This window comes from Mirounga angustirostris, unplaced genomic scaffold (assembly GCF_029215605.1).
Source record: "Mirounga angustirostris isolate CCGP_5_RB_7025 unplaced genomic scaffold, mMirAng1.0.hap1 SCAF_12, whole genome shotgun sequence".
In the NCBI taxonomy this organism is placed as follows: Eukaryota; Metazoa; Chordata; class Mammalia; order Carnivora; family Phocidae; genus Mirounga; species Mirounga angustirostris.
Genome location: NW_026991720.1, coordinates 27,933,320 through 27,949,506, shown reverse-complemented (window position 1 = coordinate 27,949,506; position 16,187 = coordinate 27,933,320). Strand labels below are relative to the sequence as shown.

General features: G+C 38.9%; 1 protein-coding gene across 11 annotated transcripts in view; it reads right to left on the bottom strand.

Moving 5' to 3' along the window:
* Positions 1-16,187, bottom strand: part of CADPS2 (calcium dependent secretion activator 2) — a 517,989-nt gene that overhangs the window by 394,610 nt on the left and 107,192 nt on the right. For all 11 annotated transcript variants that reach the window (XM_064575007.1, XM_064574999.1, XM_064575000.1 and 8 more), the window contains exon 2: positions 3,470-3,583. In XM_064575007.1, coding sequence (XP_064431077.1) covers positions 3,470-3,583 — 114 coding nt within the window. The remainder of the gene's footprint in view (positions 1-3,469; positions 3,584-16,187) is intronic.

Here is a 16,187-nt window from a genome sequence, read left to right as displayed (position 1 = left end):
GAGTTGTGGGGGAAAATAAAGAACAAAATACAAAATTTCTACATAGAGAAATAAGTGCTACGATCCCCACTTAGTCAACAAATATTTGCTGAATGCATTTGTGTGCTACACGCTGGGTATAATAACAACTAGGACAAAAATGGCTCCTTCAGGGAACCCCTATTCTAGTAGTTGCAAGATCTAGTTCAACATGTTTCTCAAAATAGGGTGAATTGAAATCATCCAGATCCAAGTTCAAAATTCAGATGCTCCATCCTCAGGAATTCTGACTCAGTAAGTCTTGGGTGGAACCCAAGAACGTACTTTTCAAAAGCTTTAGTGGAAAGAGAAATTTTAGCTCTATTAATTAGCTAAACAGATTTTAGCACCCTTATTTTAGAGATGAAATAGACAAGTCTGTTTAAAGGGTTTATTCTAAAGAATGAAATATTTTTCAAAGTGTTTCATGCACACTACCTGACACAGGTGTATTCAAAACGCAACTATGAAACAACTATATGAGTCTGAAAATCTAGATTCATATTTAACTCAGATGCTTACTTAATATATAGCACCGGACAAGTCATTTAACATCTGTGAGCATTAGTTTCTATCTCTAATTTGTGGGTAATATTTGTACTCTTTACCAGAGACACTGGAAGAAAAAACTTGCATATTTTTATTAGGCCACAAAAAATACCACATAAAGTTAAGAGAGACTACCGGCACTGTTAGTTATAGCAAAGTATACAAAACTGTAATCCTAAAATAAAGGGAAAAGACTTATGAGGAAAAAAATTAAGCAAAAAAACACTTTTTACCATATTTATCCAACAAAACGTCCTTATTCAAGAGTTTAAGTACCAACTGTGTGCCACCTAGCAAGTAACTCCCAAATGTCAACCAGGAATATAGTCTCCATAAACACATTATTAATATCACCAATCTTAACACTGCTTTGAGAGTTGCACAAAGACAAGGTGGACATAGTCTCAGAAGTAAACATTGGCCAGAAAGACTAGATCACCTAATCCAACCACCTCTTTAGTTCTTACAACTCTTTCTGTAACAATCCCAACAAATAATCCTCTAATTCCACTGGTTAGAAACCTACCAATTGTAGAACAATCTGAGGAGCTTTGATAAGTATAGATTCTGAAATTCTGATTCACTAAGTCCAGGGGAGAGTTTCAGGACCTGTTGGGGCAATATGCCTTCCAAGTGATTGTGAAGTGCAGCCAGAATCTAGCCTCCAGGGATGCTGCCTTCACCAGCCAATTCTGCATTTGGACAGTGCAAGTAATCTGATGTTGGATTGGAATCTTCCCACTTTAGTTTCCATCGTAGTCCCAGTTTACTGTGGGTTCCAAATACAACACAACTTAATCCATCTCCAGATTAAACATCTCCTGTTCCTTCAAATAGCCTACATATATGTTCCACACCAGATAACCCTAAGTTTGTCCACATTTTAATATATGGCACCCAGAAGAGAATACAATCCTCATGTAAAATACAATGGGGACACTCTTTCATTAAAGTTACAATCTTCCCATCAACACAGCGTAAGCGTGCGTTTTGTGAAAGTGTGGCCATGTCACGTTAGGTGTTTTATGGGGTTTTTTGTTTTTGTTTTTTTTAAGAGAGAAAAAGTGAGCAAGCCTGAGCAGGGGTTAGGGGATGGAGAGAGGAAGACGGAGAAAATCTTAAGCAGGCTCCATGCCCAGTGTGGAGTCTGATGCAGAGCTCGATCTCACAACCCTGGGATCATGACCTAAGCCAAAAATCCGACATTTAACCAAATGAGCTGCCCAGGTGCCCCACATTAAGTTATTTAATAAGCATATTAAAAAACAGTTTGGAATATATTTTGGAATAATTTTATATTTATAAATATATTTATATTTATACAAGCGGCAGATATATTACTGCAAGCTCCCACACATTCCCCTCATCCAGTTTGTTTTCCTAATGTTAACATGCCCAGTGGCCGTAATACATTTACCCAAACCAAAAATGAGCTGTTTAATTTTTAAAATTACATCTTTTTACACAAATTACTTTCCTGAACCCCATTTCCTTTTTCCTGAACACAGACTTTTAGCTTTAGTTTTTCTTTCATTACATGATGCTATTATAGGCCCTTATCAGCGCAAGATTTCACCTTGCCAGACTGACTCAAGATGAAATAAAATGTCCTATACTTAAGATTTTTGAGGTCCTATACATACGGTATTTTGAGTCAAGATCCAGTTAGATAGTATCACTACTGTCATGAGACTCATGCCATTCACATATCTGGTAAGCAAGACTTCTATGCTTTTATACAATTCAACAGGCCAACTCTTGGGGTAATATAAACCCCCCCTTGGGTTGCATGAAGTAACTTCTAAGGCATACCATCAATGAATTACAAATCCAATCAATTATCTGTATATCCAGTTATTCTTCATGCAAAGATATACCCTGTGTGAGGGAGTATCTGACCTACTGCATTCTCCACATTTTCTTTTTACTAGTCTAATATGTTTGCATGTTCTGCTTCCTTTTTTTATTTTATTATGTTATGTTAATCACCATACATTGCATCATTAGTTTTTGATGTACTGCTCCATGACTCATTGTTTGCGTATAACACCCAGTGCTCCGTGCAGCTCCATCACCAGGCTAACCCATCCCCCCACCTCCCTCCCCTCTAGAACCCTCAGTTTGTTTCTCAGAGTCCATAGTCTCTCATGGTTCGTCTCCCCCTCTGATGTCCCCCCCTTCATTTTTCCCTTCCTACTATCTTCTTTTTTTTAACATATAATGCATGTTCTGCTTCTACAGGTAAAGATTAAAGAAAAAAAATAGATTGTCTACACAATAAAAAGGAATGCATTCCCCCAATGACTCTGAAACACTTAGGATAAAAAGGAAATTTTCTAAATTTAACATCTACTGCCAACTCACTGAAGCAGTTAGTGACCATGTGTGAAAAATGGTGCTCATGGGTAATCCATAGAGAATTCCTGATGAATCACAAACTAAAATCACAACAAATAGCAAGGTGGTATTGGTAGTATTATTCCTCCAAGAAGAAAAAAGAATTCAATTTACCCTATTGAAATTAGTACTAGCCTTAATTTTAAGGCTTAGGGAACAAAATGGCACAAGATAGCAATTTACTATTAAAATCCCGATTAAAAAGGGTAATTTAGACATGTGGACCCAAAGATAGCTATACTCAGCTATATCATTGCCAGAAGATTTTTTTCTAAACACTTTACTTCTCCTCAAAAGATGTCAATAATTTCCAATTCTATTTATCTCTGGAAACCAGGTTGTGGAATTAGTTTTTAAATTGCAAAATAAAATCGACAATGCTTTCAGAAAGGCTGCAAACTCACAACCTTCCTATCATACTAATGAGTTCCTTAAAATGGGAAAGACACTTTTAAAAACTTTCAAAAAGCATCAATATATCAAAAACAAAACTCTTTAAACTTACCTCGTAGTAACTCCGAACTGCATTGCAAAATGCTTCATCAGCCACAATTTGGGTTTCTCCGTTGAGGAAGGCCTGGAACCGGTCTTTCAGTAACTGCAATTGTTGCTTGTTAAGCTGTAAGAAAAAGAGGGAATTAGCTGAAACATTAGTCAATCAGAGAAATATAACAATTCTTAAAAATTATTGCTGAAAGTTAACACCTAGAACTAGCTTTATGTTAAAGGGAGAAAAAAAAAAAAGCTAAAAAACTACTACTCGTACCATAGCTCAATTTTAAAACGTTTCCAATTCACTTCTCATACTCTGGAATCCTAATATTGCAATGCACTATAAATTTCTACACCAGATGGAGTTCCTGTGTTTACTACCCCAGTCTCTTTACAGAAGCAGGTAAAATCTAAAATTCAGATGAGAAATGAACTGTGGTGCAAAATTGCCAGTTGTCCTGAACAGAGAGAGCAGAGAGGACAAGTATCCCTGGCAATGGGTGAACAGGAAGGGAGAGCAGAGTACAGAGGAACCCCGATCAAGAATCCTCTGGAAAGAACATCTTTTGATGCCAAAAGTTTGAATTCCATGCACATACCTCAATGCTCGAGGTGAGACAGACAACTGATGAGACAAATCCTGAGAACAGACAGGCAATAGGCAGACAGGGAGTGCATGTGTAAGCGCACCAAGGGAAGAGCCGTATACCAGGGGAGGGGAGAGTTCAAGCCCACAACCAGATTTCCTCACCCTGGGTCTGACTGCCATCATTACTACTGAGGGTGGGTGGGACATGAACCATGACTTACCAACCATGTCCTCTGGTCCTCAGCGACAAGCAGGGTCAGCTACTTAATTTGTAGGGCTCAGTGCAATGTGAGTATGAGGAGCCCCTTGTTAAAAAATTACGAATTTCGAGATGGTAGACACAGAGCTTTACACCACGCATGGGCCCTTCTAAGCACGGAGCCCTGTGCAACTGTGACCCTGAAGTCAGCCCCGACCATGGGGCACAGACTTCACCAGAGGTGGGGCACCGGAGGTCAGGCACCAGTTGAAAATGCTCAACCGCTGAGAGAACACAGTCTTGCAGATAAAACCACACAATCCCAAGATACCATAAGGAACAGGAAAAGAATGATCTTTCCATTTCATTTGATCCTCATCCCACTATTGAAGGACTCAGTCCAGTTCTGGATTCTACAGAGAGATGGGAAGCATTTGGAAATATGCTGAGGCGAAAATGATGGAAGGATTAGGAGAGGAAGACAAACTGGTAGGATTTGGTTTCAAAATGAAGGCTGATGTGACCTCAGCTTAAATCTGTTCAAAAGGCTTATTTAAATGCCATTCAAATAGGAGACAAGTGCTTTCCAAAAAAAAGAAAGCCCCCCCCTTTTTAAATTTTTTTTATTCCCCCTTTTTTTTAGATCCAGGAATCTAATAAGACAGTTTGTAGAGAAACTGTTGCTGGTAGTAACAGACCGGTAGAGAACGGTCCTATTGCACCTAGTATAAGAAACCTCTTCCCCTGAGCAGGAATGGAAAAAGACCACTCTGTTTAAGGTTATGTCCTTCATTTTAGGGAAAGCTAAACCAAGCTCAAATGCAGAGCCATCACCATTATATCACACTTTCTGCTTCTGTCATATGGAGAGCGTCAAAGCAGGGACCTTTTGTGTGTATGCAATGGTAAGGCCAAGTAAGTCCACGACTTCAGCTCTCGAAGCACGGCTCAGAAAAGGACCAGATGGAAACAGGATGGCAGTTGCTAAGAGCAAGACAGCTGAGAGCACTTTAGCTGCCAAGCCCAGGAGCTGCTAGGAAGCGCTTCAACTTGAAAACCAAGTGTCCAGGTAACATAATGGACATGGAAAAATGTAGAAATAATGGACTGGAGGGGATCTTACTGAGCCTTTGCCCCATCTCCGTCATTTGATTAAAAAAAAACCCAAAAAAATAGTCTTCAAAACCTGAAAACCCAATTTTCTTTCATCAGATGCATTCTGTTCTCTAGTGTTTATTTCACCACTGTACCAAGGAGTTACTTTTTGGGGATTATGGCATGGAAAATTCATGAACACCAAGGAGATCTGAGCAAACGATCTTCTTGAAAACTCCAACAAGGTTGGCATAGTTCACAAACGTGCCAGAAGCACCTGGCTAAATATCAGACTTCAACGTTTATATGAACAACAATTACTGCAGTTACATTTAAAACCTAAAATGTCAGCCAATATTATAGTGATATATAAGAAGTCAATCAATAAGTACTTTTTAAGTAGAGAGGTCTGTATTTCCACAAAAGATTGGGAGGAAAAAACCTGAATTTTAAATCTAGCTGCAGGGATAGCCATTTAGAATGCAGAGCTCCCTTAATTCTATTTGCATTATCAAAATAAACCATATTATACATCAACAGAGCGACTAATGGAAAAGACCCAAGAATTAGATCCAAATGCACTCAGAAATGTACTAGAAAATACCATTATAGCACCTCAAGTCAGCAGTAAAAGATGGTCTATTCAATCAATGGTGTTAAAGTAACTGGGTAGCCAAGCAGAAAAGAAATTAAATTGTACCATCACACATACTGTTACATTAAAAGTTTTAATTCACTGGAACTGTAAAAAGATGAAACTGTAAAGGTACATGAAGAAAAAAATTCCTTTTAATGCTAGTATGTGAAAGACCTTTCTAACCATGATCCCAAATCCCCAAGTCATAAATTTAAATGTTAAAAATAAATTGTGCATGGCAAAAATACCATAGGCAAAATCATTAGAAAAAGACTAATGAGTAAAAATACATGTGTGTAACTTCCATCTTTAAGAGCTATTTCCAAACACGGATTCCAGAAACTATTAAGAATCTGACCAGTAAGTCAATATAAAAATGGACAAAATGGATATATTTAAGCTAGGATAGTGGGCCTAGCTTCATTCATAGTAAGTAAAATACAAATTAAATCTACATGACAGAGGAAGGATTCTGGGAAGATGGTGGAGTCGTGGAGTCGGAAGCACCAGAAATCTCTCTCCCCTACCTAGAGTACAACTGCATTGGCAGTTTCTGCCTGATGTAAATATTTTGGAATTCTGGAGTGGACTGAAGGCTTGCAACTTATAGGGGAAGGCTTGAATGTAAATTGCAGTTAATTTTGGCCAATTTTAGCTCCTAGCACAGTAGCAGCTAGTCATCCCCCACCCCCAAGCTCAGTGGCAGAGGAAAGAAGAAGCTAATAGCCTAAATCTTCATAAATAGAGGACTAATAAATGCTACATTCAAACAGTGGAAATACTATTAGCTCCGTAAAAAGAACAAGTTCCCTTACGTATGGATATAAAAACATCTTCAAAATCTCTGGGCGGAAGGAAGCTAGTTATAGAACAGTAGGTAAAAATAAGCCACCACTCCCATAGAAAAGGGGCAAAATTAGAACACGTATGTGAATTTGTTTCCATATGCAGATGGAAACTATGGAAGAAGGATGGCTGTGGGCACTGGACAGATGGAAAATAAGTGAAAGATTTTTCAGCCTATACGGTTATATTCATTTTAGAATTTTAAATCACAGGATTCTTCCCTAAGATTTTAATTTAGATTTAAAATAAGCTATGATGGCAACTTTGCAAATCTTTTATCTCAACAATTATGACGCATTGCATATAGTTTAGATCTGATCATCCTGCAGGGAGACTGGACAACAGATGAACTGACTTTTCAATTCTCCTTTCAAGTAGAAGATTTGAACTTGACAGTCCCACTTTTTTTTTTTTTTTAACATTTAACCTTTCAAGTTTGAGCATTTCTTTGATACTTAAACCAAAGACAGAACAGAACCATAGTAGTAATCCTATTCAATATTCTGATCAACGCATTAATCTTTACAAAATCCCTATGAAGTCCTCTTTCAGCCTCCCTTTGAGCCTATTAAAACACACACCTTCATTACCTCACAATAAAGCCTATGCTCATTTTCAAGAACTGAAACCTGTTTCCCACAATCCTAGTTCTAACACTAAGACAAGCCAGAATAAACGTTACTTTCCTTCTTCCACAAAGCAGTTCAGAAACTGGAAGACAAGTGCTGGCTTGTTTGTGAGTCTTCTCCTTTCCAGGATTAACTCTGCCAGTTCCCCAACATCCTAAGGGTACTCTCCAATTTGTTCACAAATTAAGCATTCAACTGTTAAATAAAACTTAGTTACATCTAAGTACAAAAAAGCACATTGAAAGCTGTAACATACAAGTGAAACTCATTACAATAGTAATGTGCTTCCTAAAATGTGCAGGGTAGACTGGTCCTGATTCTCCTAAGATAGTGTGGCCAACACAGACAAGTGGGAGGGCTGCTTCCCACATTCTAAGCACTATTAATTCACACCAAAAACAAATTAACTCTTCTTGGCAGTCACATCAACTGACTCACATGGTCCTTATCAACAAAAATTTCTAAAACATTCTTACATATGTTTCATTAAGCCACATTTCGTCTTGCTAGATGTGGTCTATTGTTCCATTTGATTAATATTTTGTTAGAATTCTAATTCCTTCACCTAATGACAGGTCATTATAAGAAACCTTTAGTTCAGATTAAGAAACAGGAAACCTGTTATTGCATGGGTTCGTCCAGTTTGACACCATTAACATTCTTTGGGGCAGTTGACTTTACCATGATTTATCCTGTATTTTCTTTTTTCCCACATACTGTCTCCACACTAGTATGTTTACCAATGAATGCGTAACATTTTTCAAATACAGAGAAAGTTTTAACGTGAAAGTTATCCAATGGGAATTTTTAGAGAGCTTTTTATATGCAACTAAACTGCAGAAACTTAACTAGAACATAAATATCCTTGCAAATATCTAAATACAGCCAAGAGATTAGCCTTATAAACAAAACACTTCAAATACTGACAGTGAAAGCTAAGTTTTAAGATTCTTGGCTGGCAGGGATAATTTATCCATAATAAACAGGAAAAACAATTTTCAAAGTTCAGAGATGTTTTATGTTTCTTAGGTGGGTTTTTTTTTTTTTTCCATGTTCAATTTAGATTCTAACCTTTTCATTTTAAGTCACGATCAACTGAAGACTTAGGCCGGTATCTTGACTAGCAGGAGACCAACCATTTATGATAGTCAGGGGCTCAGGAACCCAGCAACACTGCTTGCAAAGCCTGCTCTGACCTGTGCTCTCCCATCCAGAGTCTTCGCACTTATGGTGGTGGTGGTGGAAGGGGAGGGTGCAGTGTGATACCCGGGTAAGTCAAGGCGATCACAGATTCCACAGCAAAGTAGCAGGTGACTAGCGGGTATGGTACCTCCAGGATTGGAGGGTGGGTGATGGTGCGTGCATATACCCCAAAGAGATACTGACAAATGTTTTTCAAGGAAGTAAAAGGATTTACTCCAGGCACAGATGGTCTCTGAAATGCACAAGCATAGCTTTAATGCCTGTTCATGAGACATAGTAAAAGATATTAACAGGGAAAGACTAAAGCACATTTTCATTTTCCCTCCTTCACACTCCATCAAAAAGATCTACATAAAACCATCGGGATAAAATAATCTGTGCGTTCCACGTTTCCGAAACAACAAACTTCTCCAAACTGCCTATCAGAACAGGATAACAAAGGGGCTATGACCATGTCTCATACATGATAAACCCTGTGGAAGGCATTGCTATTAGTAGTTTCCTACCCAAATAACTTCTCTTGCACTTTTCTGTAAGCAGATATCTCGGATAGGCCTATCTGAGACTACAAATAACAGGCTTACCTGGTTATTTCCAAGTTAAGGCCTAGGAGATAAAAGCGAAAGCGTGTGTGACTTGCAGGAAACCCTAAAAGGTAGCTGAAAATCCAACACTTTTAACACCTTCCTCTTCTACTAAGCTGGAATCTGAGGTGTTTTCTAGAATGCTCAGGTTGGCCCATAAAGATGGTATAAGATAGAGCCTGATGTCCTTCTCAATGGGGAGCAGCCACTGTAACCCTGGACCAGCTAAACCCCCCAATTTCTTTTACATAAAAAGAGAAATAAACCTATGCATAGATCACTCTTAATTGGGGCCTATTACTGACTGAACTGAATCCTAATGCGTACAAATCCCAACGAGGTACCCAACCAAGGAGAAAATGCCATATATTACTACCATCCCTTGCTGGTAAGGTTATCTTAATTATGAGATAAAACATTCATTCCATAAGTTACTTTATATGAAAAACTCCTTATCCAGTAAATTTGCCCCAATGAACAGTGAACCCCAGAATTTATTTTGGCAGACTCAATTCTATTGTCCCACAGTATTGAAAGTAGGGATGAAAAGGCCCCAAATTTCCAACCTCTACTTGAACATTTTATAATGAAATATATACTGCGATGAGTACAGAACAACAAAATCCCACTGTGTATCATAAACAAATGGGCTCCAGGCTAGGCTTACTCAGCCACTAAGTGAACTACACATCTATCCATATTTTCAATGGCCTCCCAGTCAAATGCAAGCCTCAGCAAGATTACATGCCATTATGTGACTGGGGGATGGGGGAGGGAACCTGCTGGTGAATACTTTAACTAGGAATGTACAGTCCATGAATTCTATCAATTTCCTTGCTACACTGTACTAAACACATCCACACATGTCCATCAAATCTTCCTTAACCTGCTATAGATAAAGTGTTTATCTACATTTTTTAAATGACGAAATTAAGCTCAAAGAAGTTAGGCACCTTGTGTAACTTCACATCTGGTAAGAGCCAGGGAAAGAATCTAAACCAGTATCCTGATCTAAAGCCTATATTCTTTCTCTTCACCATACTATTCTGTTTCCCTCATGGTCACTCTCTCCCCCACGCCCCCCCCCCCCCCAGTAAGAGGTGTTTGTCACATCTGATAGGTTATAGACTGTATATTTTGCTTTTTACATGTCCCCACTAGAATAAAATTTGCATCAGGATAAGAACATGATTTTTAGCTCATAGAATATGCTCAATTTTTTTTTAAAGAATGAAAAAGTGAACAAAGGAACAAACGAAGGCCAGTTGCTATGAAACTATTCCTTACTAGCATACCTACATCTTCCACTCATACTCACCTACCCCCACAAAAAAGTTGGTCTAGCATGCAATTATAAAACCTCAAGATTACCTCAATCCACCAAAATGTATCAGAAAACAGCTATCAGATATGTTCACCTATTTCACTGACAAGGTTATAGGTGACAAATGGGGCAGTAATGAAGAGCACAGCCTCTGGTGTCAGACCACCTTTGTCAGTTTCCAGGATCCCCCAACAATTTGTAGGGTCTTTAGGTCACTTAACCTCCACGTCTCCATCCAGTTCCTTATCTAAACAATGATAGTAATAACATACAGTTTAATAAGGCTGTTGTAATATAATAGGGGAAAAAGTGTTTAACACATTAAATGCTTTATAACTGCTACTTTAGAAATACATGGTGAACAAACAAACAAACAAAACATGGTGATTTTATTTCCATAACTGCAGAAGTCAGAGACAAAAACCAATCTTAAGATGGATGCAGATGGACAATTAATGATAAACTGCCTAGAGCTATGCTGTCCAGTACATAACCATGCCTGACCACCAAGCACTTGAAACGTGGCTAGTCCAAGGTAACATGTGCTCAAAGTCTAACATACCAAATTTCAAATACTCAGTATGACAAAAAATACACAGCATCTCACTAATACTTAAATATTAGTTATATATTGAAAAACATTTTGTATATATAGGGTAAATTATTAAAATGACTTTCATCTGTTTTTAAAAGGTCACTAGTAAATTTTAAATTACTTACATGGCTCACATTTCAATTGGATGGCAGTGGCATGGAGAAATGTGATGGTCAAACGGCCACTGAAGGCAGATGAACAGGGCCATGCTACATCCTGCCCAACAGGTGTGGCCTCGCTCACAGCAATAGGACCCATAGTCTATAGCTTGTAGCCAAGCCCTATGGTAGGACTGATTTCAGGAGAAACTGAACAAGAGCCGAAAGGCAATACCTAAGTATTAACCTAGTGTTTTCCATTGCCAGGGAGTGAAGTGGGTATTATTAGTCTCATGTTATGGATGAGAAAAGAGGCTTAGAGATTAAGGTACAAAACTAGTTAGGTCCTAAGACCAAGATCTTAACCTAGGCATCCTCAATCCAAGGCCATGGTTTTTACCCTATCATTACATGCTGTCTATCCCACTGACATGTTCTTATTTGACAGTCTTCATTCAGTTTAATCTTACAAAAGAGAATCCGGTCAAATGCAGAGCAGTTATTCAATAGGACTGTTTCATGTTCCTGAACATGAATATAAGTTGAGAGCAAACTGGCAAATCTTGTCATTATCCTCCAACAATCTGCTTTAAGCCCTTCTTATTCATTCCAACATCAGCTTCACCCACTACTCAGAATGAGATGGACCTATGAATGCCTTTTTAATGGTCCCAACTGATAAGCTCATCAAAAGCAAATAAAAATTATCACACTTGGTTTGCATCTGTCCACTTGACTAGAGCTGGTAAAACAGTGTTTCTCAGGTCTGTGGAAGTGTTTCTAGAAGAGATTAGCAGTTTATTCAGTAGACTGAATAAAGAGATCCACCCTCACCAATATAGGCAGGCATCATCTAATTCATTGAGGGCCCCAACAGAAAAAAGCTGATCAAAGGTGACTTCTCATTCTCCCTGAGCTGGGACATTCATCTTTCTCACCCCTGGACATCAGAGCTCCTGGTTCTTGGGCCTTTGGACTCAGACTGAATTATACCAGCTTTCTGGGTTCTCCAGCTTGCAGAGGGAAGACTGTGGAACTTCTCAGCCTCCCTAACCATGTGAGTCAATTTCTGTAATAAATCTCTTAGATCTGTATCTGTATCCTATTGGTTCTATTTCCCTACAGAACCTTGATGAATACACCAATGATCATATGTAACAGTCTTAGCATCAAGCAAGTCAGGGAGGACTATGGGTGTACAAACCTTATGAGGCATTCTGAGATGTTCTTACTGCCATCAAGATTCACCCTCTCCTCCATTAAGATCTGACAAAAATCAATAAGGCTTCGCAAAAAAATCATCTTGGAGATGAACAATGTTAAAAAAAGGCAGGAACTAGGAAGCAGTCAGCACACATTCTGCCACCTCACCACTTGCAAAGTCAGAAGCAGCCGTGTGTCATAAGCCAAAGGTAGTAGTCCCTGCTTCCTACAAACCTGATAGATCATGTCAAGGTAGGTAAGAGGATTGCCCTTTTGAAACAATAGGGCTTTCCCCTGACCACCCTTAATAAATGTGTAATTTAATACCTAGTAATAGGTAATACTAATTGACCACTTACCACATAGTAAGTACACTTCTAACCTCTTTACAAGGATTATTCTAAGCCCCCATGCGGTAGGTTCCTTATGTCAAATCTGAAGCTAAGACCCAGGTAAGTTAAGAAAGTGGTCCAGTTCACCTAACTTGGAGGCCGACCCAGGTACATCTGACTAGCACACGCTTAGCCACTGGCTACCTTTGGGGTTCCTTCTTGAGCCAATCATTCTCCACACCCAGCTCAAGACACAGGACCATCAGAGCCTAGCAAAACTTTCACATGATTTGATCAGCCTGACTAGGTAAGTAAAAGCTCTTCTCTCTCCCTCCAAATCCTTACCCCATCGTGCTTCTTCAACACGTGTTCGTTCCCGCTCCTTAGGTTTCCTTTCTTCCTTTAGAAAGTAACCCAAATGAAACCTCTAAGAAACCCCCTTCCTCCTGTGCCCCTCAGATGAAGTCATCCCATTCTCTGTGTCACTTGGACACCTCATACTCTAGCATTTGCATAACAGGACTTTGTCCTCACTGAAGTACATGTTCCTTACACAGGGATGCCAGTCATCTATATAGCCTCACTCCCACTTAGTATAGTATTGGTTGATATGAAGTCTAGAGTGGGAGAAAATCTAAAGTGCAAGAGGGTAGCACCATGCATTATGGCTTTTCTGGGCATGTATCCTGTCCTAACACTGGCAAAAGACACTAACAGTAACATAACTGAGTAAGGAGTTGGGAAGAAACAGTCTTGAAATTCCAAGATAGATTGTGTGTTGTCTAAGTTCATGACCAGATTCAGTGAGGCCTAAGAAACAGCCAAGGATTTCTTTGCTGAGCTGCAGTGTGAGTAGTTCTGTTTTGCAGATGATATTGTTCTCCGGCAGGAAGAACTTTGTGCCTCGGTGCCATCTGGTATTTCATGGCAAAGTTCCGTATGCTGAAGAAACAGTGATTTTATATTCGTCACAAAGAATTTGGACAGACCAGCAACAGACAACTGTGTACTTGTCTAAAAGCTTAAACACGCTGACCAGCTCCAAGCCACACAATGGCCTTTTCCAGTAGCTAATAAGTGTTCTGGGATTGCTTTTGCAAGAAAATATGATCTCTATTTGCTTTCTTCAGAAATGTTTTAAGTTTTTGCTTTCCTTCTAAAGCAGATACATCATGGATGAGAAATAGCGGTCTTTAAAAAGGGTAAAGGAAATCTCAGCTTGCCATCTTTGTTGACCCATCCCTCTGACACACACAGTGGCAGACTCTCATGAGAGAGCATTTACCTTACTCCTCTAATTTGGTTTGAGTGCACTGGACTGAAAGTTACAAAAGGTCCAACTCAAAAGGGCCTATTAAATAAATGGGTTTACTGGCATACCTCAAGAAAAGAGGGTTCCAGATCAGTTAATTCAGTTGCTCAATGAAGTTATCGAGGATTCAGGCCTTTTCCATCTGTAAATATCCTCCATGTGCTGGTTTGTCCTCAGTTTCCCTGCCTCCAAAGAAACCCATATTAACTCTATCAAAGCATCCTCCTGTCACAAAAACCAAAGATTAAAGTATTTTTACTCCAAAAAAGGGGTAGAGTGAGAAATCTTCCCCAGAATCAGCACACCCCTACATGTAGGATTTCTCCCTACATGTTACTATCCAGAAAGGATTCGTGGGTCCATTCCTAAAGAAATCCCTGAAGTCGAGAAAAGAGAGTCATGACTGACAAGTCAAGAGTCACCGTGGAGATTCAAGAGGAATCCAGCCACTCCCGCACAATGGCGGTCTGGTATCTGAATAAATACAGAAGTCTGGTTAAGGAAGAACTGTAGCTAGAGAAGGACTATTATGTAGGCAAACTAGCAGTGCTATTCTCTCCTGACTTTTCCAATAAGGAGGCTTGAACTGGAAAACTGCATCGAAGAAATAAAGATTACTGTTTCCTAATGCCTAACAATATTTCCCTAACAAATAAAATTCTAGCCTGTATCTAAAACAGAAATCTTAGCTGCAACAACTTTAAGAATTCAAATGAATTAACTCATGTTTATTACTGCAAAGATCACACTATCCCTTTGAAGGAAATTGCTTACTTCCTTCTTTAACCTAACAAAACTTTAGCCAGCAAAAAAAAATGCTGATATATCCACAATGTTATGGCATAACAGCCGTATCAGCAAATTCAAGGATTTGTGAAGATTAAACAGATAAAAGTCCTCCTTCAAGATTAACATTAAAAGAAGTGAATACTTAGACTAGAATGACAAATATTTGCTTTAGATTTTTAGATTCTAAAAGCAATGCTCAATTCCTGTATAAAATACTGCTGGTAAGTAAAGGCACTTGTACACAAAGTGAGGTCAAACCAGACTACATAAACATTTCCCCACTAAGAAAAAGCAAACAGCTTATTCTGTCAACTACAAAGCTAGCTTTCAAGTAACTGAAAACAACAAAAATAAGGTATTTTAAAATACAGCCTGCTTCTAGCTAATTTAGTCGAATGGCTATTTTTGCTATACTGCGGAGTCTAAGCAGGATACCACGGCCTCCTCTTACACCAGTGGGCTTCCAGGTAAGACTGCCAGGTATAGGCTGTCCCAATAAATCTGAATTTCAGATAAGCAATGGGTAATGATAAAATACTCATGCTAACCATGTATTTGGGGTAGTTTTTAGTGTAAGTATGTCCTATGAAATACATAGGCTACACTTGCGCTAAATATTATCTACTGTTTACCTAAAATGCTCATGTAACTGGGTATCCTACACTTGTATTCGTATTCTACCTTCTGACTCACTAAGGCTTTGATAACATCTTCTCTTTGTTCTCTGCATTGTCTTGTGCTTCTCTGCCTCTTAGGACCTGACAATGTGTCACAGTTACAGTCACTTCCAAATCCTTTATCTTTTCAGTGTTATCTGAAAAGGAAGCTCAAAAGGAAATTTTTCACAACACAACTCAATATGCTGTGCAAGACAAAAACTGGACAAATAGAGGAGATACCACTAAGAGGCAAGTGTGATCGTTTTTGGTTTTGGTTTTTTTTTTTTAAGATTTTATTTTTATTTTAGAGAGAGACAGACAGCCAGAGAGGGAAAAACAAGCAGGGGGAGCAGAAGAGGGAGAAGCAGGCTTCCTGCAGAGCGGGGAGCCTGATGTGGGGCTCGATCCCAGGACCCTGGGATCATGACTTGAGCTGAAGGCAGACGCTTAACAACTGAGCCACCCAGGTGCCCCAAGTGTGATCGCTTTTAAAAGAATGGAAGAGCCAATGAGTTTCTCAAACCTGGCTCATCACAATCTTTGAAACTTTTTAGAAATGCAGATACTAAAGACCTACTATGTCAGAGTTCTGAATACAGTAACCTGGAAAGCTATTCAATTAAATTCTGGAGGGTTT